The 26,312-nt window shown below is 37.6% G+C and overlaps 1 protein-coding gene across 1 annotated transcript; it reads left to right on the plus strand.

Annotated features, from left to right (window-relative positions):
- Nucleotides 1-1,509: 1,509 nt before the first annotated feature.
- On the plus strand, nt 1,510-25,329 carry LOC117332349 (mitochondrial sodium/calcium exchanger protein-like). Its single transcript, XM_033891235.1, has 16 exons — nt 1,510-1,964; nt 3,935-4,093; nt 4,454-4,507; nt 5,108-5,188; nt 5,362-5,473; nt 8,468-8,635; nt 9,035-9,118; nt 15,804-15,875; nt 17,293-17,528; nt 17,994-18,126; nt 20,422-20,543; nt 20,860-20,937; nt 21,911-21,986; nt 22,281-22,361; nt 23,881-23,945; nt 24,706-25,329. The coding sequence occupies exons 1-16, from the start codon at nt 1,692-1,694 to the stop codon at nt 24,895-24,897; spliced, it is 1,986 nt and encodes a 661-aa protein (XP_033747126.1). The 5' UTR covers nt 1,510-1,691; the 3' UTR covers nt 24,898-25,329.
- The last annotated feature ends 983 nt before the right edge of the window (nt 25,330-26,312 follow it).

Consider the following 26,312-nt stretch of genomic DNA (forward strand, 5'->3'; position numbering starts at 1 on the left):
TATGTCGGTGGGTAGATCTTCCAGTAAATGATGCTGCGTGGAAAGAATGTGTATTTAAAGAGGTTTTACTTGTGGTCTGTCAGTGTAACTGTTGAAGAAACAGCGAGTTACTTTGTGTTGGATTTGTTCAAGTTGGTCTTTGTGTACTTGTTTGTGTGGTCCCAGGCAGGTGATGTATTCTAACTGTGGTCGTACCAATGTGGTATATGTAATTGATTTGGCTGTTTTATGAAGAGTGTATGTATGAATATTGGCCTTAGATAGTTGGACAGTATTACATTTAGAGGAGTGAAATCCCATTTTCTTTTGATTTTCACAGCGTTGCAAGTTGTCAAATTCTGCTTGAAATTTTTCAGCACCCCTAGGCCTGTCATTTTTTCATATTTTTGAACAATAAATAGTCGCCTTCATTTATTTATTTCACTTAAGTGAGGAAAAATACATATTTAAGAGGTATGGCACATATTGGCCTGTTTCGACCTATCGGTGACCGTTTTCAAAATCCAAAAAAAAATTCAAAACTGAGTTTTGAATTAAACCGTAAATCTATAGCATATAAAAATTCCTATTTGCGAAAAATTTGTTTGTTCATTGCGCTGGATATTTCATTAAATGACCGTAAAGTTGCATCATCGGGCTATTTGCAACTTTAGAGGGGGGTTTTCCCGCATTCATATCAATTTTTGACGTAGAGCACATCGGAAGACCAACTTAAAATATTTTAATGTTAGCATTAACAAGACTGGCTTTAAATGATAACATAAACTTGACACTCCTGTCAGTCCGCATAGCTCAAATGGTAGAACCATCGCTTAGCAACCCAAAGGTTCGGAGTACGAAACACTAAGATTATCTTATTCATGTTTTGTTATGTTTCTACGGAATGATACCTTTTATTTTTCCTTTGTCGTATTTGAAAGATATTTTCAACATTAAATGCATATTTAATGTGAAGTATTAAGTATAAACAGAGACATATATATATAACTCTCTGGTATAAAGATAGAAATGTTGTAGAAAATGTTCACTTGGATAAAAAAAGGGTGAAATAATAACATATATATTTACTCCGTATCAAAGTAAAATGTAAATGAACTGCAGCGTCGACAACAGGCAAACATGGATGAGTAGTGTACAATTCCTATTTAACATGTCAATTTTTCACAAAAAACACAGCGCGCCAATGGACCATGACGATCTATTTTGGTACTGAGGGAATAACTGGAGTCACGTGATATTATACCTGTATTTTTAGCCAAGACCATCGCTGTAAAACGACCATACCTCTTTACATGAAAGTTAAAAGAAATACTTTCAACGAAATTCTTTTAAAGATAATGAAAAAAAAACATGTATAACTATCAACAGAGACATACTTGTGATCAGAAACATATATACAGATACTAGACATCTATCTGTGTCTCTGCTATCAAAAAGTAACAATATTGGAAACATGCGCGACGGTACAAGGGGAACAACTCTAAAATGATACGAAAACGAAACCAGGTACCCGACCATCCTAACTCAGTCAGTGGGTCCAGAGAGCAATCATGTGGTGGGTATTGATACTGTATCATATGTATACACAATATAGATCTTGATGATAAGATGACCTACATTGATATTGTATACAGCCGAAAACATCGAACTGTCAGATCACCATCCATGGGCAGGGAGTTTAGCGAGATAAAATGGACTTCAGGCCATACAAACTGGACACTGACAGAGGAGGGAGGAAGTTGATCGGGCTTCTGTTTCTATCTGGTATCTTCCTGGTCTATTATTTTTACCAGGAAACATTTTCCGCTCCCCAAGTTATCCGTCATGTACCTAGGCGCTCACCCACTGTTGTCCTACGGAAGCTGCACTGGGCTGGAGTTGGGGACCCGGGCTCATTGGCGAGCGATGATTTGGTCCTCCGTCAGAACTCCACACAAGCTCTAGGCGATGACGACGACACGGAGGTAAATATATAAGTTACGGTTATGTGTGTGAAAACATTCAAATATTATGTTAAAAAGACATAGTACATTGATCCCCAGATTAGTTGATGTTGGCTCGCATGGTTATCTTCAGATTGTTCAAATGAACAACCTTGACCTTTAAATGCAGATGTCAGTATTTGTTGTTAAATTAAAACATTTCAATCATCAGAAAAAAACGAAGAACTTCATTTGGCTAACAAATCGACTGTTTTGACCTATATGTATAACTGTGTATACATACGTACGGGTACTGTATAAGAAGATGATGTCTATCTGATGTGACCTTGACCTACATGTACTTTCAAGGTCATATGGATAAGTAGCTACTGTTGCAAGGCAAAGGTGTCAAATGTTTTCCCAGTACAACAGTGGCTAATATCAAATATGTTAAAGCAATATGTAAAATAACCTGTTTTGAATAAATCAACAGCTTCTGGTAATGTAGCCTGAGTTTCCTGTGGTCCTGACACCAGACATGGTGACAGATCTAGAGCCAGAGAAAACTTGGGCTACTGGTAATGCTACATTGTGTAATTTGTTGTATAGAGCTCGAGTGATGAACGAAATAAAGTTTCTTAAGATAAATGACCTTGACACACTTTGGAATGTGTCATGTGTTGTAATCTTTTAAAAAAAAAATGAAGCACCACATCAAGTACACCAAAAATGTTAGAGTTTGACACAAATGAACGTACGTATTTGTATCAACTTATAAAAAAAAAGAAAAAGAAATCCATACCAAAACTATTTGGTTGAGATTTTATTTTTGATAATTTTTTAACTGAACACATTCATTCGTAAATATTCACTAGTAATTCTATTTCAAACAATACAAAGGTAATGTTTACATCTGATAGTCACATCAATAGTTACAGGCGATGTAATGTCAACAAGCATGCTGAGTATGCTAAAACAGTACATATCCCCTACCACCAGCTACCCGGGCCCCGCTAATAATAGTAACAGTGACCTTGACCCAAAAACCCTGAAACTCAACTTGATCTGTAGCTATTTATACTGAAGTAACATACTAACTTTCATAAATATACCATGGAGCATGGTTTAGAAAAGTGCAGAAAACTTAGTGGATGGACCGACAAACGGAAGGACAGGGAAGAAACCTTTAGTCCCCCGTGTTTCACTGGTAGAGAACTAATAAATGTAGTGTACATGATAAATATGACCGGTAATGATGTTATAAAGGTGAAATACATTTCACTTCTTATCTATAAATTGTTGTATGTAAAGATACTATAGATATAACTAATAGGTAGAATTAATATTAAGGCCCAACAAATTAATCCATGTGTTTCTGCACGCATGCCAGGAAAAAACAGGGTAGGTAAATGGTGGAATCATTTTCTTTTTTAATGGTTTTAAGTAATCTTGACTTAAATAGTCCTTCCATGAAAATGAACAAAACAAACAAACAAACTTCAGGGTCAGTGCAAAATACAGGGTTGACTAGGATTAGTGGAAACACAGTTTTTTTTTTTACTTAGACCATACCCTGCCTAAACCATTTTGATGACAACTATCTGTCTGAAATAGTCCATCTGTTGTCTAGAAATATTATCACAGCTAACTTATAGGCTGAGTTTAGACAATAACAAATAAATCTGATAAATTCTTGCCTCCTCACCAACATCATTTATTAAACAGTCAGTGATGGCCGACACATGTAGGTCACCTAATTTAAGCACTGTGTTTCATTACTTTTACAATAACAAAAACTATGTAATATTTAGGACTTTTCTCGTCTGGATAACCCATTAATACTGAATACTGGTGATATTTAATGAATTATGCATACATGTAATTACTGTATTATGTTTTGGTAAAAATATCAAGGTATTAATTGTATATAATTTGCATTGTTTATTGAACAGAGCGATTAATAGGTCCAGTAAGTGTCATAGTGACACATATCTATATGTTTGATGTTTCAGTGTAGAGAAGTTTTGAACCAGAAGAAAGACGAGAGATGTGACTTTGTGAAGCGGACAGACGACTGTCAGATCGATGAGGGGTTCTTAGACTACACACAGTTTGTATACTGTGACTTTGGCTATGCTGGACATATAGAAGTGTTACCCATGATCCTTCTGGTCAGTAAAATTCCAAATACTGAAAACAAAATCATGATTAATGTAAATAGTGTACAAACATTAACTTAATACAGGCAGTTTTTAATTGACATGTACAGTAAACATTTTCATCCTCATCCTGGGTTTTACTGACACTAAACACAATACCCACACATATACTGATGTAGGCATTATGATGGTCAACTATTTTAGTTCAGTATTACCCTTACATTCAAACAGATGAAAACTGATATCAGATAATATTCAGTTCATATGCAATATTGCTAAATAATATCTGTATGATGACATCATAAAGTACAAATGCATCATCAGTCATACTATTTAAAAAAAACATCATTGGTTTTAATTTCTGTGTTTCAGTTTCTGTGGTGGATATTCCTGTTCATAGGCCTTGCTGTCACTGCTGATGACTTTGTAAGTAACTAGTTTTCATTTACTGCAGTAGAAAAATGTCCTGTCCAGATTAAGTCATATCCTAGAGGTTTTGATATAAATAAATGTTTTCCTCACAATATTAATTTGTTAAATTAATGTTTTCCTTGCAATATTAAGTTCTGTTAAATAAATGTTTTTCTCACAATTTTAAGTTTTGTTTTTATGTAAATGTTTTCCTCACAATATCAAGTTTTGATTTAAAATAAATGTTTTCCTCACAATATCAAGTTTTGTTAAATAAATGTTTTCATCACAATAGAAAGTTTTGTTAAATAAATGTTTTCATCACAATAAAAAGTTTTGATGTAAAATAAATGCTTTCCTCACAGTATCATTAATATTAATGATTATATATATATACAAATAAATAGATAAAATAACAAATAAGAAAACTGATTTAGGGGAATATTGTATTTATGCCATTGATGTTGTGGAAGGTCTATAGCTTCCCGATAGAATTTAAAAAGGGGCGTAGAGCCAGCGCCGGTCCACTTATGTTTTGAAGCTGTTGAATGTTGAGAGACTCCTTCCTGATGTCTTCGTTCCTGATAGATTGTACAGTATGTATACTATTTTCAGATGAATGTCTCTGTTTGTTTCAGCTTCTGCCCGGCCTTATCAGTGATCTCAGAGACCATGCACCTCAGTCACAATGTAGCTGTATCCTTCTCAGTAATGACATTCAAATCTGCTCTAGTGTCACATAGAGCTCTCTTTTTCATATCTACTGTATACAGTTCTGGTTTAAAAAGATGTCATCAGTTTATCTCCAATTATTAACATGAGATAGATTTGAAGTGTTAAGCTGTTATGACTCCTTGACTGGCGTATAGGGTGTTACTTTCCTGGCGTTTGGTAATGGTGCTCCTGACATTTTCTCTGCTATTGCTGCCATTGGTAATGCCAAGAATGGTGACGCTGGATTGGCTATCGGAGCATTGTTTGGTGAGTTCCGAGATGTCGGGGAGTGAATCAGTAAATCAACTTGTTTGGTAGGTACCGATATGTCGGGAAGTTATATCAGTAAATCAACTTGTTTGGTGGGTATGGATATGTCAGAAAGTTGTTTGGTGGGTATGGATATGTCAGAAAGTTGTTTGGTGGGTATGGATATGTCGGGGAGTTGTTTGGTGGGTATGGATATGTCAGAAAGTTGTTTGGTGGGTATGGATATGTCGGGGAGTTGTTTGGTGGGTATGGATATGTCAGAAAGTTGTTTGGTGGGTATGGATATGTCGGGGAGTTGTTTGGTGGGTATGGATATGTCTGGAAGTTTATCCGTAAATCAACTTGTTTGGTGGGTATGGATATGTCGGGGAGTTGTTTGGTGGGTATGGATATGTCAGAAAGTTGTTTGGTGGGTATGGATATGTCGGGGAGTTGTTTGGTGGGTATGGATATGTCAGAAAGTTGTTTGGTGGGTATGGATATGTCGGGGAGTTGTTTGGTGGGTATGGATATGTCAGAAAGTTGTTTGGTGGGTATGGATATGTCAGAAAGTTGTTTGGTGGGTATGGATATGTCAGAAAGTTGTTTGGTGGGTATGGATATGTCGGGGAGTTGTTTGGTGGGTATGGATATGTCAGAAAGTTGTTTGGTGGGTATGGATATGTCGGGGAGTTGTTTGGTGGGTATGGATATGTCAGAAAGTTGTTTGGTGGGTATGGATATGTCGGGGAGTTGTTTGGTGGGTATGGATATGTCGGGGAGTTGTTTGGTGGGTATGGATATGTCGGGGAGTTGTTTGGTGGGTATGGATATGTCGGGAAGTTGTTTGGTGGGTATGGATATGTCGGGGAGTTGTTTGGTGGGTATGGATATGTCGGGGAGTTGTTTGGTGGGTATGGATATGTCGGGGAGTTGTTTGATGGGTACGGATATGTCAGGAAGTTAAACAGTAAACCAACTTGTTTGGTGAGTTCCGATATGCTGGGAAGTTAATCAGTAAATCAACTTGTTTGGTGGGTACGGATATGTCAGAAAGTTGTTTGGTGGGTATGGATATGACGCAAAGTTATATCAGTAAACCAACTTGTTTGGTGAGTTCCGATATGTTGGGAAGTTAATCAGTAAATCAACTTGTTTGGTGGGTACCGATATGTCGGGGAGTTAATCAGTAAATCAATTTGTTTGGTGGGTACGGATATGTCAGGAAGTTAAACAGTAAAACAACTTGTTTGGTGGGTACCGATATGTCGGGGAGTTAATCAGTAAATCAACTTGTTTGGTGGGTACGGATATGTCAGGAAGTTAAACAGTAAAACAACTTGTTTGGTGGGTACCGATATGTCGGGGAGTGAATCTGTAAATCAACTTGTTTGGTGGGTACCGATATGTCAGGGAGTGAATCAGTAAATCAACTTGTTTGGTGGGTACCGATATGTCGGGGAGTGAATAAGTAAATCAACTTGTTTGGTGGGTACCGATATGTCGGGGAGTTAATCAGTAAATCAATTTGTTTGGTGGGTACCGATATGTCGGGGAGTTAATCAGTAAATCAACTTGTTTGGTGGGTACCGATATGTCAGGAAGTTGTTTGGTGGGTACCGACATGTCGGGGAGTTAATCAGTAAATCAATTTGTTTGGTGGGTACCGATATGTCGGGGAGTGAATCGGTAAATCAACTTGTTTGGTGGGTACCGATATGTCGAGAAGTTAATCAGTAGATCAACTTGTTTGGTGGGTACCGATATGTCGAGAAGTTAATCAGTAGATCAACTTGTTTGGTGGGTAGCAATATGTCGGGGAGTGAATCGGTAAATCAATTTGTTTGGTGGGTACCGATATGTCGGGAAGTTCAACAGTAAATCAACTTGTTTGGTGGGTACCGATATGTCAGGAAGTTGTTTGGTGGGTACCAATATGTCGGGGAGTGAATTGGTAAATCAATTTGTTTGGTGGGTACGGATATGTCTGGAAGTTCAACAGTAAATCAACTTGTTTGGTGGGTACCGATATGTCTGGAAGTTGTTTGGTAGGTACCAATATGTCAGGGAGTTGTGTGGTGGGTATGGATATGACGCGAAGTTAATCAGTAAATCAACTTGTTTGGTGGGTACCGATATGTCGGGGAGTTAATCCGTAAATCAACTTGTTTGGTGGGTACCGATATGTCAGGAAGTTGTTTGGTAGGTACCAATATGTCGGGGAGTTGTGTGGTGGGTATGGATATGACGCGAAGTTAATCAGTAAATCAACTTGTTTGGTGGGTACCGATATGTCGGGGAGTTAATCCGTAAATCAACTTGTTTGGTGGGTACCGATATGTCGGGGAGTGAAACAGTAAATCAACTTGTTTGGTGGGTACCGATATGTCTGGGAGTTAATCCGTAAATCAACTTGTTTGGTGGGTACCGATATGTCAGGAAGTTAAACAGTAAAACAACTTGTTTGGTGGGTACCGATATGTCGAGAAGTTAATCAGTAGATCAACTTGTTTGGTGGGTACCGATATGTCGGGGAGTTAATCAGTAAATCAACTTGTTTGGTGGGTACCGATATGTCGGGGAGTGAATCTGTAAATCAACTTGTTTGGTGGGTACCGATATGTCTGGGAGTTAATCCGTAAATCAACTTGTTTGGTGGGTACCGATATGTCGGGGAGTTAATCAGTAGATCAACTTGTTTGGTGGGTACAATGTATCATAAACCAACTTAAAGTAATTTTTGATTGGAGAAAGAAAATATCTTAATTGTTTTTAACAAATACAAATTGTTCAAATGCATTTTCTTCTCATAAAATTTATGTTTAATATAAAAGATAGTCGTTGTTAGCCATATACAAAGGTAGAGTATATAAATAACAATGGTAAAAAGATTTATTTCACATCTTGATATGAAGATAGTTTCATCTGTGTTAAGAGTGTGAAGCTGTTTAGGATTTAGACATATACTACACTATTTGCTCATTAATTGTTGTTGGGATATCTTTACGACAGGTGCTGGTGTGTTTGTGACGACGGTTGTTGCTGGATCCATTGCCGTCATCTGTCCATTCCAGGCGATGCAGCGTCCATTTCTCAGGGATGTGATATTTTACCTCGCTGCTGCCTTCTGGAGCTTCACCATTCTGTGGAAGAAGGAGATCAAGAAAATAGAGGCTATAGGTAGGTGATAATGATTAGTTTTAAATGGAAGAAAGGCTAATATACACTCATTGTACAAACAAGTACCTGCTATATGTCACACTAAAGTGTCCAGCTATGCCCCTGCAATGTCAGCATCTGCATCTGTTTAATATGAATGGTTAAGTTTTACATATTTGATTTTATGAAATTAACATCCCTATGTTTTAAACATTTATTTATGAAAACCTGATGAAGACTACCTGGTATATTCTTTTTCAATTTTTCCATTTAGTAAAAGAACCACAAAATCTTACTGCCTAATACATGTACTATACTGTCCTTAATTTGATAGCCATTGTATGATATTATCATAATACAACATAATAGTTAAAATGTATGTATACGCTGCTGTATTTAATGAGATTATTTCTTTTGAAGGTTTTATACTGATGTATGTTGTCTATGTACTGGTGGTAGTGTTTGGACGCTATATTTACCAGAAGTACAAGACGGCAGTTCCCTGTAAGTATTTAACTCATATATATTTATAATAACAGTAATATACAGTTATCTGGATGGTTTGGTAACAGCTGGATCCCAAACAGAATTAATGTCTTGCTTGAACTTTCCAATTATTTTCATGTCATGATTTTACATTTGATTCTGTGTAATATAAGTCGATTATAACCTACTGACCCGAGATGTATGCTTAGATCTGGACACAGGGCAGTTAGATCTGGACACAGGGCAGTTAGATCTGGACACAGGGCAGTTTGTTTCTCAAGAAGCTGAGATTATGTAGACTGTCCTGTGATATCACAGTTGTGTCCATGGGCAAGACACTTTTACCTGAAAAGCATGGTACTACCATGAAAGAGCCTTGTCTGTTGTTCAGTAATTATGAGGTAGCCACCATTTACTAAGGACACTGCTTCAAAGTGACACTGGCTTGAGTGTTATAAACCGAGCAAAGAAAACAACTAGGCCTACTGATTACATCGACCTATAGTTATAAAAATTAATGTTTGTCCTATACATCCTTGTTATAATGTTACAGTGGGGACAAAAGATGTTACTGAGATTTCTGAATTAAGATTGTAACAGAGATGTTTTATGCATAAACACTTCTGCTTGATTATATCATAAAAAATCCAAAATTTGTTTCCACAGGCTGCTTCAATTGAAATTAACAAACTAGTTTCATCAGTCTCATATTGTTTTCCAGGTATTGAATATATTTGGATATACAGTGGAACTTCGTTAACTCGAAGTCGACGGGACCACGAAAAAACTTCGAGTTATCCGAGTGTTCGAATTAAGCGAGTTATCGTTTTTGGTGAAAAGTTTGGTCAATATTTGTCAACATTATATAATGATTATAACTTCGCTCTGTCGCTCATCAGTTTAGTGTGAAGACTGGTCAATACATGTAAATATATATGTAACGTTTCGTTATGTCACTTGTAATTTGGTGTAGTTTTGCCGATATACAGTCACGATAAAGTTTCTTTCACTTAGTCACTTCAATAACGATCTGATGTGCAAGTCATGTTTGCAAAAGGTAAACGATAAAACGGAATTCGACAAAATAACAAGTTATTAATGTCAAAACAAATAACCGTTTAAGTTTAACACAGATTGCATACAAAACGTAACATAACCATTACCTTTTATTGGACATATATAAAATACTGTTTGGTCGGCCTACTTACTTTTTATTGATAACCACGCCATTTCCATGTGTATTAGCACCGGAAGTTGGGCTGCGCATGTGCGTATAAAATGTTACTGTAACTGAGTTGGCGTTTTATCCGATTTAATAGACAGCACTGACCGTTACAGTTGTACTCTGAACACCTCGGCAGTAATTACGCTAGATCTATTGTTTCAACAGTTTAAAGATTTAATAGGCGCCGGTGACCGTGTCATTTCTACACCTGTAAAAACATCAGCCGGGTAGATCTACCGGTGTGTCAGAGATTAGTTCCGCTTGAGCGAACGGGTAGATAAGTTGTTGACTATCGTGTGTACTGATATCGGCGACCGCCTTGGGAAATTACCTGATGTAAGTAAAGCAGTACTTTTTATCACCAAGACTTGTTGTTATAAGATTCAACCGACAATTTCTTTTATGAATTTATGAAACACTTATAATAGCATGTAGGTTAGTAGTGCCGATATGTTCAGTATTACAAATGGAATTTAGCTCTTAAAAAATGTCGGCGTTTGCCACCGATCGACGAAAATTATACTTCGAGTTATTCGAACATTTCAAGTAGGATTTTTATTGTTGGGACCAAATTTTTACTTCGTATTATCCGAGTTTTTCGAGTTTATTTTACTAAGATAAAGAGAGAATTCGGCCGGGACCGGCGAGGTACTTCGAGTTAAGCGGGGTATTCGAGTTACCCGAGTTCGAGTTAACGAAGTTCCACTGTATGTTATCACTCGAATATATGTCAGGAGCTATTATTATTATTGAGTAAGGGAAATTACTGACTGACTGACAGGCAATGCTGCCAGGGGAGTGGGTCGCACACACACTAAATCAATACATGTACAATGTTGAAGAATCGGGTATAATTGTTACCGGGACCTTTTCGAGATAGTCATTTAGAGGGCCTCTCTGCTGAAATCAGGCGCTCAAACGCTTATTAAATTATACAAAATATAAATTGTACATGTACTTGTTTGAACAGGAGTGCACATGTGAACATTGATTACTCTGGTAATTGTCATTTAGATCTGAAGATCTGATTCAGATCTTTGTGCTCAAGTTGCAGTGTCTGGAACAGTGGGAACACGGGAAGTCTTTTATTGTTGGGTTGGTTATAATCTCACACTTTTCTCTGGCAATGTCAATGGGCTTCATCAACGTCGGTGCTGGCATGATGTTCAAGAGATTGCCAGTGGGGTTTGTTTCTGATGTGGACCTCCATGTGTTTTGGTTTCACACTCTGTTCCTGGATGTTTGTTGATGTAGTTCTTGTACTGATTCATTGGTTAGTCTCGGTATCGACAACTCAGGAGCTTGCAGTAGCAGAGGTTTTGGGCATTCAGTGTTCCTCCATGCAGAAGACCTGCCCTACCTATCTTAGCTGGGTGTTAATGAGGTAGGACTTGATGTACTTGGGTCTGCATGCTCGATGACCTCTAAGTTGGTGACGTAGTCTTGCCAGCAAAAGCTGAGTATGGAGCGGAGGGTATTCATGTGGAAGTTTTCAAGTGTCTTGTTGTTCCTTAAGTAAATGCCAATGATCCGCATCCATAAAGGAGAGAGGAAAAACCTACTGTATTATACTCTGTGGGAGTTAATTTCAGTCAATGGTGATGGTTGGCGCAAGAGTGAATCTATGTTAAGGCTGGTTCATGAAAAACCTCTAAGCGATCCATTAATTCACAATCGTCACAATAAGCAAGAATGCTTATTGGATACTGTCTTTGCTGCACTTGACCTTGGCAGTGATGCAGACCATGGAGGTCGAAGAAGGAGCTGTCCAGGCGGTAGATAATTTAGACTCTTTTATCCAGGGCTGGGCGTGGGACAGCATGCATGTGTTGAAGATGTTGAATGGCATTGGAGCCAAGACACCGACTGTTTCACACTGAGATCATAAACTCGGTGTCGCATCAGTGTTTAAGGTGACTGTCCGAAGAACTTCCCTGTTGAGACTGTCAAACTCTTTAGTCAGGTCGAAAAACACAGATTAAATGGACATGATTTGTTCAATATATGGTGATCAATCTGTTGATTATGAGTATGACATGGACGAACATTTTTCAGATGATGGAAAGAAGACGGATGCCGCTGTACTTCCAGCAGTCAGGTCTGTTTCCTTGTTTTTAGGTCATCTGACCCGAAGGGTCAGGATGACCTATAGTCATCATGCTTCGTCCGTCGTCGTGCGTCGTGCGCCGTCCGCCGTCCGCCGTGCGTAAACTTTTCACATTTTAAACTTCTTCTCAAGTTCCACCAGTAGGATTGAGCTGAAACTTGCCTGAAATGATGCTGGGATGGTCCTGACCAAGTGTTGTTAATTTTCGGGTCGGTCCGAAATCCAAGATGGCCGCAATTGCCGCCATTTTGAAAACACATTTGAAACTTCTTCTCAAGTTCCACTGGTGAGATTGAGCTGAAACTTGCCTGAAATGATCCTGGGATGGTCCTGAGGAAGTGTTGTTATTTTTCAGGTCGGTCAGAAATCCAAGATGGCCGCCATGGCAACCATCTTGAAAAACACATTTTAAACTTCTTCTCCAGTTCCACTGGTGTGATTGAGCTGGAAATTGGTGAGGATGTTAAGGAAGGAGAGCCAATAAAGTGTTGTTATTTTTCGGCTTCGTAAAAACTTTGACATGGCAGCCACGGCAGCCATTTTGTAACATGATTGCGCAATCATTGTTCTTCTGAACAACACCTATTTCAAACTTCTTCTCAAATTCCATCAGTGGGATTCAGCTTTAACTAACCAGAAATGATCCTGAGATGGTCCTGACCAAGTGTTGTTATTTTTCAAGTCGGTCAGAAATCCAAGATGGCCGCCATGGCAACCATCTTGAAAAACACGTTTTAAACTTCTTCTCCAGTTCCACTGGTGCGATTGAGCTGGAAATTGGTGAGGATGTTAAGGAAGGAGAGGCAACAAAGTGTTGTTATTTTTCAGCCTCGTAAAAACTTTGACATGGCAGCCACGGCAGCCATTTGTAACATGATTGCGCAATCATTGTTCTTCTGAACAACACCTATATCAAACTTCTTCTCAAATTCCACCAGTGGGATTCAGCTCTTACTAAACAGAAATGATCCTGAGATGGTCTTGACCAAGTGTTGTTATTTTTCAAGTCGGTCAGAAATCCAAGATGGCCGCCATGGCAACCATCTTGAAAAACACATTTTAAACTTCTTCTCCAGTTCCACTGGTGCGATTGAGCTGAAAATTGGTGAGGATGTTAAGGAAGGAGAGCCAATAAAGTGTTGTTATTTTTTCGGCCTCGTAAAAACTTTGACATTGCAGCCACGGCAGCCATTTTGTAAAATGATTGCGCAATCATGGTTCTTCTAAACAACCCCTATATCAAACTTCTTCTCAAATTCCACCAGTGGGATTGAGCTCTTACTTACCAGAAATGATTTTGTGATGGTCCTGACCAAGTGTTGTTATTTTTCAAGTCGGTCAGAAATCCAAGATGGCCGCCATGGCAACCATCTTGAAAAACACGTTTTAAACTTCTTCTCCAGTTCCACTGGTGCGATTGAGCTGGAAATTGGTGAGGATGTTAAGGAAGGAGAGGCAACAAAGTGTGGTTATTTTTTGGCTTCGTAAAAGCTTCGACATGGTAGCCACGGCGGCCATTTTGTAACATGATTGCGCAATCATGGTTTTTCCTGAACAACACCTATTTCAAACTTCTTCTCAAATTCCATCAGTGGGATTCAGCTGTAACTTACCAGAAATGATCCTGAGATGGTTCTGGTCAAGTGTTGTTATTTATTGGATCGGTCAGAAATCCAAGATGGCCACCATGGCCAACAGTGCCACTATATACTTGCTACAGAGAATAAATACTACAATAATAGAAGGTTTTTAATTTAGAGTCAGATGACCGTTAAGGCCCCTGGGCCTCTTGTTTAATTCAAGGAGACGATGAGGACATCGTGGCAGTCGCCTGGCATCGTTTTTCTTTTCGGACACTCTGCAGAATGTTCCAGAAGGATCCGGGTGCATTGGTGCCCGCAGCCTTTAGATCTCAGAAGGTGTACTCTCCTTCTTGGATGCTGTACCGGAATTTCTGTCGCATTGGGGGAGTTTTCATTCTTTTGCTCTCAGAGCCATACCTTGTCTTTGATGATGGGTAAACAGCCCGCTGACAGCAGTGGAGAGCATTCTGAAGGCAAAGGGGCCATATACGGTCTTCAAGGAGATGACTTCTGTGATATTGAAGGAGGTGTCGATGCTCTTAGACTTGTTTCCTGTGTTATGGGATGTGCAGGTTCACCACACCTTTCATGGGGCATTTAACCTGCCATCCCTTTTGTGTGGTTGGCATATAATGAAGTCTATCACGTGCCAGTGTTTTGACTTTGAATGCATCCTGATTGGCTTTTACTTGTCTGCCATTTTGGACAATGATGCAAATGCTATGTGCTGCACAATTGTTAAGAAGGAACAGGCGGTTGTCGCTTACGTTGCCTGTACCATGGTGACAAAGAACTCTCCAAGCTGCTGAATTCCTTGCCGATTTATGCTTAACACTCTCGTTCTTGGAAGTACTCTTGATAGATTCATCAAAAAGGTTGTAGACCTGTTCTTTAAAGTCGTATGAACTTGTGAGGTTTGGTACGCAAGGACTAACGATAGTGATTTGTCTGGTCTTGCCAAGGGGGATTCGTAGTTTAACAAGCTGTTCTTTGATTCTTGCTGGAAGCATAGGCATACCTCAGCAGAGCCAATCTGAGGGTGAACCTTACTACGTGCAGGTCTGTAACTACAACTACAACTGCCCGTGCTCAACAACACTTGTTACTTCACCGAGTTGTATTACGGACATGTGCGTGAGAATTGTGTATTGGAAGAATCGTTACACGGGGTGATTCCACTCTATCGGACTGGGAAGTCTGTGTCCAGTGGCACGGGGACTATTACGGCTTAGGACTGCCATGTGAAAGTAGATGATCAGGACTTCTCTGTGTTCTATCACACTTCACAAGTTAGCTGGCACGACTTTCACGACCGGTGGATTCACTATGTTGCTTACTGTTTTGCCGGGAATAGAAATTCTCATGCTCAGTGCTGACAAACCCAAGAATAACTCACCAAGAGTTAGATACTGCCGACTAACTACTCATAGTTTAGCCAGCCTGTCGAACCCATTGCCCAGAGCTTATCCGCTGCTGCAAGCAAGCAACTTCTTTTATACCTAAGTGAGAGCTGGGCATCAGGTAGGACCCAAAGTTAAAGGACCACCCTGAAAAGGGCACGGGAAATCCCCCTCAAGAGAGGTACTACCCCTACCCTACTGCTAAAAAAATCGAGTGCACATGTGAACGTTGTGTCTTTTATGTTGGTTAAATTTACCATTATCTTACACAGAAAGCAAAAGAATCATGTTGTTTATCAATAAAAAGGTATGTTTTATCAACACAAGTAGATATTCCTGAAACAGTAAATACATACACTGAAGGCACGGCCTCGTCTTCATGTTTTAGTACAAAATGGTGAGGTGAGGGATGAAGAGGAGGATCCATTTGAAACACTTCCGAGTAAGCATGGCAGCTCAGGTGAGTTTTGTGATTATTTCCGGGTAATGTGTTTTATTTTAGTAATGTAATCTTTCTAAGTCTCGTGCTTGGTTTTTTTTAGAGTTTTTAAAATCTATATTTTTAAAAAGGAGAATCACACCATTGTTAGCTAGAAGCTGAAAAAAATATGAAAACACCCACGCTTAAGTTGAGTTTGATAGCTTGTCAATTTAATTAGTCCATGTAATTAATGGCTTCGCTAAACAGTTCTTATTATACCCCCGCAACGAATTTAGGGGGGGGGGGGTATACTGGAATCAGGTTGTTCGTCCGTCTGTAGACGCATTTTGTCCGGACAACGCCTCCTAAACCGATGGGCCAATTCCAATGAAACTTCACACAAATATTAATGATCATGTGTAGATGTGCATGCCACTTTATTTTTCTCAAAATTATGGTTGCTATGGCAACTGGTCACTATAAACAGGTTTTCTGATAAGAACCATAACTTTAAGATTGTCCGGACAACTCCTCCTAAACTAAATGGTCAATTTCAATGAAACTTCACACAAATATAGAGGACCATGTGTAGATGTGCATGCCACTTAATTTTTCTTCAAAATTTACGGTTGCTATAGGCAACTGGTCACTATAAACAGGTTTTCCGATAGGAACCATAACTTAAGTTTGTCCGGACAACTCCTCCTAAACTAAATGGCCAATTTCAATGAAACTTCACACAAATATAGAGGACCATGTGTAGATGTGCATGCCACTTTCTTTTCTTTCAAAATTATGGTTGCTATGGCAACTGGTCACTATAAACAGGTTTTCTGATAAGAACCATAACTTTAAGTTTGTCCGGACAACTCCTCCTAAACCGAAGGGCCGATTTCAATGAAACGTCACACAAATATAGAGGACCATGTGTAGATGTGCATGCCACTTTATTTTTCTCAAAATGGTTGCTATGGCAACTGGTCACTATAAACAGGTTTTCCGATAAGAACCATAACTTTAAGTTTGTCCGGACAACTCCTCCTAAACTAAATGGCCAATTTCAATGAAACTTCACACAAATATAGAGGACCATGTGTAGATATGCATGCCACTTTTTTTCAAAACTATGGTTGCTATGGCAACTGGTCACTATAAACAGGTTTTCTGGTAAGAACCATAACTTTAAGTTTGTCCGGACGACTCCTCCTAAACCGAAGGGCCAATTTCAATGAAACTTTACACAAATATAGAAGACCATGTGTAGATGTGCATGCCACTTTTTTTTTTCAAAATTATGGTTGCTATGGCAACTGGTCACTATATTACTGAGTTATCTTAGTTAGCCTCTAATTAACAGTTCCAAGCACCATTGGCTCGTGCAGATTGCGGGGGTATTAGTCAGCCATCCTGGCGACAGTTCTAGTTCTCGTTTGAAATTGTTGAGATATTTTTAGAGTTGTGCCAACATTCATGTTCTATAGCGAAATGAGAAAAAATTACATCCATGTTAAAATTACTTTTACCACAGAGCGGGACCCTCTCCTAGAAGACAGAATAAACCGGTCTGTAGAGGAAGAGGATGGCGCAGAAGAGAAAGGTGCATTTCGGGAGTTCCTAGCAGCCATTAACCCCATAGACAAAGACAAGTGGTCCCAAATGAAAATATACTCAAAAGTTTATGAGGTTTTCAAGGTATGTTTGTAATGGATTTAAAATGTAGCACTTGTAGCACTGCATTTAAGCTGTATATTACATATAGTTTAATTCCAGGCCACAATTATATTCTTCATTGTATATTACCTATAATTCCAGGCCACAATTATATTCTTTATTGTATATTACCTATAATTCCAGGCCACACTTATATTCTTTATTGTGTATTACCTAAAATTCCTGGGCACAATCTTATTCTTAAATGTATGTTACCTGTAGTTCCAGGCCACAATTATATTCTTAAATGTACGTTACCTGTAATTCCAAGCGACAATTATATTCTTAAATGTACAAAATGTACGTTTCATGTAATTCCAGGCCTCAATCATGTTCTTAAATGCACGTTACCTGTAATTCTAGGCCACAATTATATTCTCAAATGTACAATACATGTAATTCCAAGCCACAATCATGTTCTTAAATATACGTTACCTGTAATTTCAGGCCCCAATTATGTTCCTACTCATCATCACAGTGCCTGTAGTAGACAAAGAAGAAGACAAACATAAGTGGAACCGATACCTCAATTCACTGCAGTGTTTCACTGGACTACTGTTTTCTTCTCTGGCTACCAAAGGCAAGTCTCATAGTGTATACTGCAAGCTTTCATAGCGTATACTGAAATAATCAGATAATTAAGTTGCAAATTTTCAGTTCCTAAAAGTATCAAGAACACCTTATAGTATGCATACACACGTTTGTTAAGATACCCTTAAAAGTGTTATTCAAAGTTCTTTTCTTATAAAGCGTGATTCTTTATATTCTCGATTTCAGATAAACTGTATACGTTGTACAAGTACATGCTCATGATCAAATGGTATATGGCCTTGAACTGTGGCACAGCATTGGCCTGTCTTTATTGTATTTTTGTTTCACTTAAACCCAGAAGAATGCACATAAAGCATGTCACAAAGATACAGATGTATTGGCAAGATTTAGTGGTAACGATACCCATCCTGGTATGGTCACGTGATAAATAAATTAAATCAATGTTGACATATGCATTGTGAGCCTCATATTTGAATTTTGCCGGACATATTGTATCATTTTTCAACATAATACCCATCAGTATCTATACAGTCATCGGTGTTTAAGTGCCTCAATGCCACTTTTATAGAACTCCTTTTATATTCTCGTGTTATGAACTGAAAGTGGGTGCCTGAAATAGCTGATTTCGGTTGGGGTTTTTTTTTTGGGGGGGGGGGGGGGGGGGGGGGGGGGGGGGGGGTTGATGGAGCGAGATCAGGTGAATAAGGCGGATTCACAATTAATTTAAAGCCACAATCATGAATGTCAGCCATGGCAATGATAGATGTGAACAGGAGCAATGTCCTGATGGAATAACACACCTTTAGTGAGCTTCCCGCGGCGATTAATTTTGATATTTCCCCGTAACTGCCTCAGAAGTGAAACATAGTATGTACCATTGATAGTTTGTCCCTTTTGGAGATAATCTATCAGCAGACTACCTTCTGCATCCAAGAAAACCGAGGCCATAACCTTCCCAGCTGATGGAACAGTCTTTGTCTTCTTTGGCGGGGGAGAGCCAGGATGCTTTCATTGTTTCGATTGTTGCTTAGCCTCTGGGGTAAATGATGGACCAATGTTTCATCCATTGTGACAAATCTCTGAAGAAAGTTAGCAGGGTATTCCTGAAAAGTGTCGGATTAGCACGCGATTATGTGTGCCTAGTGTGCTTCTGATCAACTGCCAGAAGTCTTGGTACCCATCAGGCCAAACGTTTTCCCATTGCAAGATCCTCGGTCAGAATGGAATGTATTCTTTCTTGTGAAATGCAAACTCTTCTGACTGAATATATCTTTCTGTGACTCGTCTGTAAGTCATACCAATATCATGAACTTCATTGACCATTTCTGGGGTTGCAACTTTGACAGGCCTTCAAGGACGGGAGTCATCCTTAAGGCTTTGTCGGCCGCTCTTAAATTCCGCCACCCACCTGTTCACTGAAGCATATGAAGGAGAATCTTTCCCTAGTGTTGCTACCATATCATTATGGATATCCTTAGGTGTTAAACCTCTTTGATGCAAATATTGGATCACTGTCTCTTTCACCTATTTTGTCCATTTTGCAAAAGCCGCTTGTCCTGTTTAGAGTGCTACCTCGTCGATATAAACTAACCAAATGAGACCAGTCTTTGGGTACACGGCCCTGTATAGTCAGAGAGTAGTAGGACTCAAAAAGCAAAAAGAACACCCTTGAGTACCTCCTTCAATACGAAGATCACAACATATCATCCCTCGTAATACGGTTTCAAAACAAACAGAAGTGATGACTAAATATTGTATTTAACATTGGGAATTTCAAGATTTTATCATGCTCAAGCTTCTCACATCCTAATACGTTTTCCTTGATATTAAGACATTGAAATAATCCAGGAAACTTGTATGACCCAGGTAGCTTCTCACTTTTACCTGAAGCCTTGTATACATAAACATAAATTTGAATTAAACATTCCTATGTATAATTTTACAGAAAGTCTAGGACATCGAGGAGACCATTTATCACCTGCTTCAATATAATTCGTTTTCTATTGAGTCATTTAAAAGAATTTCGTCTGCGCAATTTGTTTGGAATATAGAAAACCTGTATAAATCCTGATTTTATGGGTTTTTGATATGGATATGATAAAATTGTTTAAGATTATTTGTTGATATTATGATTAAACATGCAGTATTATGTTAACCATTGGATGTTTTCGGTGTTATTCTCTAATTGGATATGATAAAATTGTTTAGATTATTTGTTGATATTATGATTAAACCTGCAGTATTATGTTAACGTTTGGGTGTTTTCGGAGTTATTCTTTAATTTTTATCATTGTATGATTTTGTTTTTCTTCTACACTGACAGTTGGCTTTGAAACAATCGGCGGCACATTCCCACTGTGGGCACTCGGCCTCATCATAGGGGCCGGCCTGTCACTTCTTGTGTTTTGTACCTCAAAGGATGATGTACAACCTAGATATCATGCAGTATGTGTGTTGTTTCTGTCTTTGACTCGGATGGTAATAGATTGGTCGGCTCAATGTAAAAAAAACAACTCTTGAATATATACGATATTTAGTTAAAGCTGACTCAACACTTGTACTTATGGGAGAAATAATCGTTTAATGACAATGCACATTCAAAAAATTGTTTCCTTTGAAATGTACCGAAAAATTAAGCATTTACATACTTATAAGAAAGAAGAGGAAGATATCAAAAATTAATAGTTATATGCTTAAAGATTTTTAAAATGTTTGAAATATCAAGAACATTTACATTAGTCTTCTTTTTCGCTAATAACAGGTATTTGCCTATCTTGGATTCCTTGTTGCCTGTATATGGATTTACTCGGTTGCCAATGAAATCGTCAACATTCTTCAGGTAACACCGATATATGGACAAGAATAGTAGACAAAGGTTTTCAGGAAAAATATTGATTCTGGGACCTAAACACACATAGTGCATTAGTGCAAAGAAATAGCTTTTCTATTCTGATCATATACATCCATTTTACATATGTACAGTCTCAATTGATGACGATGTAATGTTTCTATTTCTGGGATATTACATCAATTAAGTGATATAATCCCTAGCTCCGTGATTTTCTATCCCTATTGACGAGGTAAGCAAACTCTTAACTTGCATGCGCATGACCCTACATTTGTAACAAAATAGTCGAATAACTGTCATATTTCAGAATTAAAGTTTGTCGGCGCTAAATTGTCAAACAATATTAAATGAATCGTTCCCGAATTGTTAAATGAATCGTTCTAGAATGTTACATGACAGTTTTTCTTGATTTTTTTTTTTTTTTTTGCGTACTAAAACTAAACTAAGAAGTATTGCATTTTGCAACTGATCGGATGAATAATACCGGCACCATGTTGGAATTTGCGAGTTAATATTCTTAATGATTGTTTCTCTTGATCCCTTGTATGTCTATTGTGAAGGACGACATAATACGATATGTGTACGAGTATAGTATGCCGACAATGGCAAGTGTCGTCTACGATCACACTAAATTGGCCATGGTTGTAGTCACTCACAGCCGAACATCACCTTCGGAACGAACTGATTAACGTCATAAACACCTCGCTGAGAGAAGCCAGCTCGTTACGTACATTCATACCATATCCATTACTGTTCTAGTCAACACGTCACATAGCGACTTCACAAGGGTGATTTTGATGTAAGAAAGTATTCCGGCCAATATATGAATATTCAAAGCAATAAAACATCTGTTTTTTTCTCAAATGGTGCCACTTAATTCGTACTCGCAAGAAGCATGATGGAGTTATAGCTCGCATATTATTGTAGCATAAATATAATTATTTTTATCTTACCTGCATTTTAGACGTTTGGGATCGCACTCAATATCAGTAATGCTATTTTGGGACTGACACTGCTTGCCTGGGGAAATAGTATTGGCGGTAAGTTATCTGCAGTTTCAATTACCATTTTCATTTTTACGCAGATACATATATGTACCTATATGTTCCTACATTATCTTACCGCCATAAATGAATAATAAAGTTTTCAGTTGTTTAACAACCTTTATAACTCAAGTTACACTCACATTACTTATACATTGTAAACTTCTTATCTTGAACAATGATTTTCCGAAATGTTAAATAAGGAATTATTTAGTTTCGATGTTATATGCTCTATAAATGTAATAGCTGCATATATGGTATGAGTTAAGATAATCACCTCTTACCTTACAGATCTGATCGCTGATACTGTTATGGCTAGACAGGGCTATCCTAGAATGGGGATATCAGCCTGTTTTGGTGGACCACTGTTCAGTATCCTTTCGTACAAATCAAAACAATATTAATATAAATATACGCATGTTTATCCCGCCGGCCGAACGATTAGGTATATAGAAGTACACATTTGGTAATGAAGTTCATGCTGCCTTTATCAAAATGAATCAGGTTGCCCCCACTAGAGAAAATAATCTCTTATCTCTACCCAGACTTTGACTTGTCATGAAGCAGCTTCATTTTCTTCGGAATTGGATAGTAACTCAAACTTCAAATTTTTGTATTGAGCACATTTCTACAAGCGTATCAATGTTATTACGAGCAGACATGGAATACAGTTGCATTTTAGTATGGACATATTTATTTAGTTTTTTTATTAATTTCTTATTTATTTATTATCTATTTATTTATTTGTTAGGTTATACCCTTATTCAATTGATTTTGCAAATTAATTATTTTGTTATAGCCAAATTAGACTGAATTCTATGATATTTCAGAAAAGAGTTTAAGGGTAAAAATAACAGATTTACTAGAATAATGAGAATTAAAAAAAAATGGGACAGGCAAAGATATATATGATTACGTGTAATCCTTGTATTCATCATTCAGCATAAATTACATCTTCATAAATTAATATCTACCCGGTAAGTGGGCTTTTCATTTCTATATACGATCATTAAACAATACCATTTGTAGAGTTTATAATTGATAACTTCATACTGTGATATTGTATAATTTCAGAATCGCGCTGGCGAAAGTGTTATTTTAAAGTATAATTGATAAATTCATACTGTGATATTGTATGATTTCAGTAGTACGCTGGCGAGAGCGTTATTTTAAAGTATAATTGATAAATTCATACTGTGATATTGTATGATTTCAGTAGTACGCTGGTGAGAGCGTTATTTTAAAGTATAATTGATAAATTCATACTGTGATATTGTATGATTTTAGTAGTACGCTGGCGAGAGCGTTATTTTAAAGTATAATTGATAAATTCATACTGTGATATTGTATGATTTCAGTAGTACGCTGGCGAGAGCGTTATTTTAAAGTACTCCTTACCTTCTCATGGGCTACTTTGTTGTTTGGCGCCCCTGTTATTGACACTTCACGTGAGAGCGCCACCTTAAATCCATTTCACTAATTGAATTTTCTAAAGACGTAATGGGAATAGCTGGGATTTCTACAGAATATATTATATTTGAGACATTGTTAGCTGATGGTCGTCTAAATCGATAGATATGATCATGAAATGCATGAAAAGACACTTTGTATGCAACGGTTTAAGCCAAATAAATATCAATTTGCGTTCGATATTGTATGTATTCGGAAGACAAGGGACATGTACATAGTCCAACACCAGTATATATAGTTAGTTCATAATCATAACGATTCTTATTGGGACGTAACGTCTATAAAAGGACCTTGTTCATAGGTATAGTTGGAATTTTGAACCTGTAAAACTAAACGTATTTACGTTTTAGATAGCGTACGTTTTGAATAATCTTGTCTTAAATGTTTTGCACCATTCCTTTTTTTCCTTATCGCCCACCAGATCTACTCCTCGGTATCGGAATACCGTTCACTGTAGCAACAATTAAAAATGGTGACAACTATCAGGTAAGTTTCAATGTCGATTGAAATAACCGATAATCAAAACATTGACATCACATTGAAATATATCACAATAATTGGGTGTACATCTTAAGCACACAATTGCACCACGTAGTATACTTGTAAGAAAACAACAAAGAATACCTACATCATAATGAAGCCATGATTCATACTTAAATTCAATTAAACGAGCGCAAAATTAATTAAAAACTATATATTTGCATCGAGAAAAGGTACAAGTGGAATAAGATCAGCTGATCCGGAAGAATATGCGTCTTCTCACTCTTTTTGCTCCATTGACCATACCTACCAAATTAACCTAATTAAGGTGAAATCAGGGTTAAGTCACAGTCTGATTTTGTGTTGACAAGGAAATTACTGTGCATTTCAACTGTAAACATCAAACACGTCTGACTCGCATAAGAATAAAGAATATTTCCAAAGGAAATCAAGATGTGGACCATAAAGCTCTCCTAAGGTCTTCGTAACCTACACCTATGTGTTGTAAATTTCTCTGTCGGTAGTGAACATCTGTCACAGAAATCGTGATAATGGGAACACGCACCATTGAATATCACAAGGACATGGAAACACCGTATGTTAAGGATGCAGTTACGTTGCTATCTAGAAAGGGAAAATTAACTATTGGGGAAATTAAATCATCACACTTATCAGTTTGTAAGCTGCAAATTGATTATCTGTCGTAAAATGGAACATGGATACTTCGAAGAAGTGATATACATATTTCATTTGTTTTCCATTTCAGCTCGAGATAACATTCGAAGAGGTTGTGTTAGCCGCATTCCTCATGCTGAGCCTGATAGTGTCTCTTACGATCGTTCCATTATCCAAATTTAGAATGTCTCGCATGTACGGCATTATTCTTATAGTGCTCTATGTCGTATTTCTGATTGTGGCTATTTTAGCCGAAACTAATGTTATTGATGTGAAAATATGATTCTCGTGCTATTTAAAGTTATGCAAAACACATTAAAACGATTCATATTTGTAGTGACTACGTCCTGTTGTAGGGATTTTACCATGGCACTATGTAAGCTGATAGTAAAGCAAATCGTGTATTATCGGTTATGGGATTTTAATGTGTTTTAATTTATGATTGATCAGAATGATATATCGAAACCAAACACCTTGCTTACATGAGCATAATGTTCAATGTAAAGATAAGGATTCACAGCGAAAATTTACTTGATACATGTTCTGCTGTCATTAACAGCATATTTTGTTATTGTAATATCAAAGTCACAAACAGCAGACCGGAGTTATATGAAATTCTACCATGTTTGCTATGCAACACCAGTTTTGATTGGTTTAAAACCATGTATTATTTTCCAATAACCCATGCTCGTGCCAATAATACACGGTCGGCAGTCACGGCTGTAACAATTTTATATATCTAATATTCACCCGTTTTATAAAAGGTTACTATAGCCGAGTGGGCTAATGGGTTAGTCTTTCAATAAGTTTTTATCACGACGCGAGTTCGAATCCTATGGAGGCCCCCTATTTTTCTTTTTTTTTCTCCTTTTTTTAATTTTCAAAATCAATGCCATATGATAGATGCTCTTGAGCGTAGTACTGAATTGCCTGTATATTTCATCAACAAATAATGCAATACTCAAGAAATAAATTACAAGGTTTTCTCGGGGTTTCTTTGCTGTTTTTCTATTAGAAAGAGGTCCATCTCAGAACTAAACAGTACATGGTAGAATAGAAATAATCAACTTTGACTCGTGTATTGTTGCAGGATATACAACTCGGACTCGGATATTTTGCAATTTTAATTAATAACTCAGGCCTGCGGCCTTCGTTATTAATTCAATTGCAAAATATCCTCGTCCTCGTTGTATATCCTGCAATAATACACGAATCATCGTTAATTATTTCTTAAATAACAAAAAGAAACATCAGTTATAATTTATCAATAGCCCGAAAGTTTTTTTCATCTGAAGTTTGTCAAAATACAGTTATATTAATGAAAACATTTTGAGGTCATTATGGAGCTTCTAATGAAGAACCTTTGCTTTCTGTATGAAGAGTAGTAATATTTCAATTATGAATAGAATTTCAATCTCAACAGAGTATTCAACTGATTCGTGAAATATGACTTTACTTGTTGATAAACCAAAACTTAATTGTATTTGTGAAAGTAATTTCGCCCCCCCCCCCCCCCCCCCCCCCCCCCCAAAAAGGGGGGGGGGGTTTATTTGAATTATTTATTTTTGACTCCTCACCGGTATATACAGTACGTGGTGGTATTGATACATTCATAATGTACGTTAATATATTGAAAACTGCATGACTCTTGACTGATACTCAACCTTCTTGCTAATGTCAGTTATGAAAATGTTAATT

This window comes from Pecten maximus, chromosome 8, assembly GCF_902652985.1.
Source record: "Pecten maximus chromosome 8, xPecMax1.1, whole genome shotgun sequence".
Lineage (NCBI taxonomy): Eukaryota > Metazoa > Mollusca > Bivalvia > Pectinida > Pectinidae > Pecten > Pecten maximus.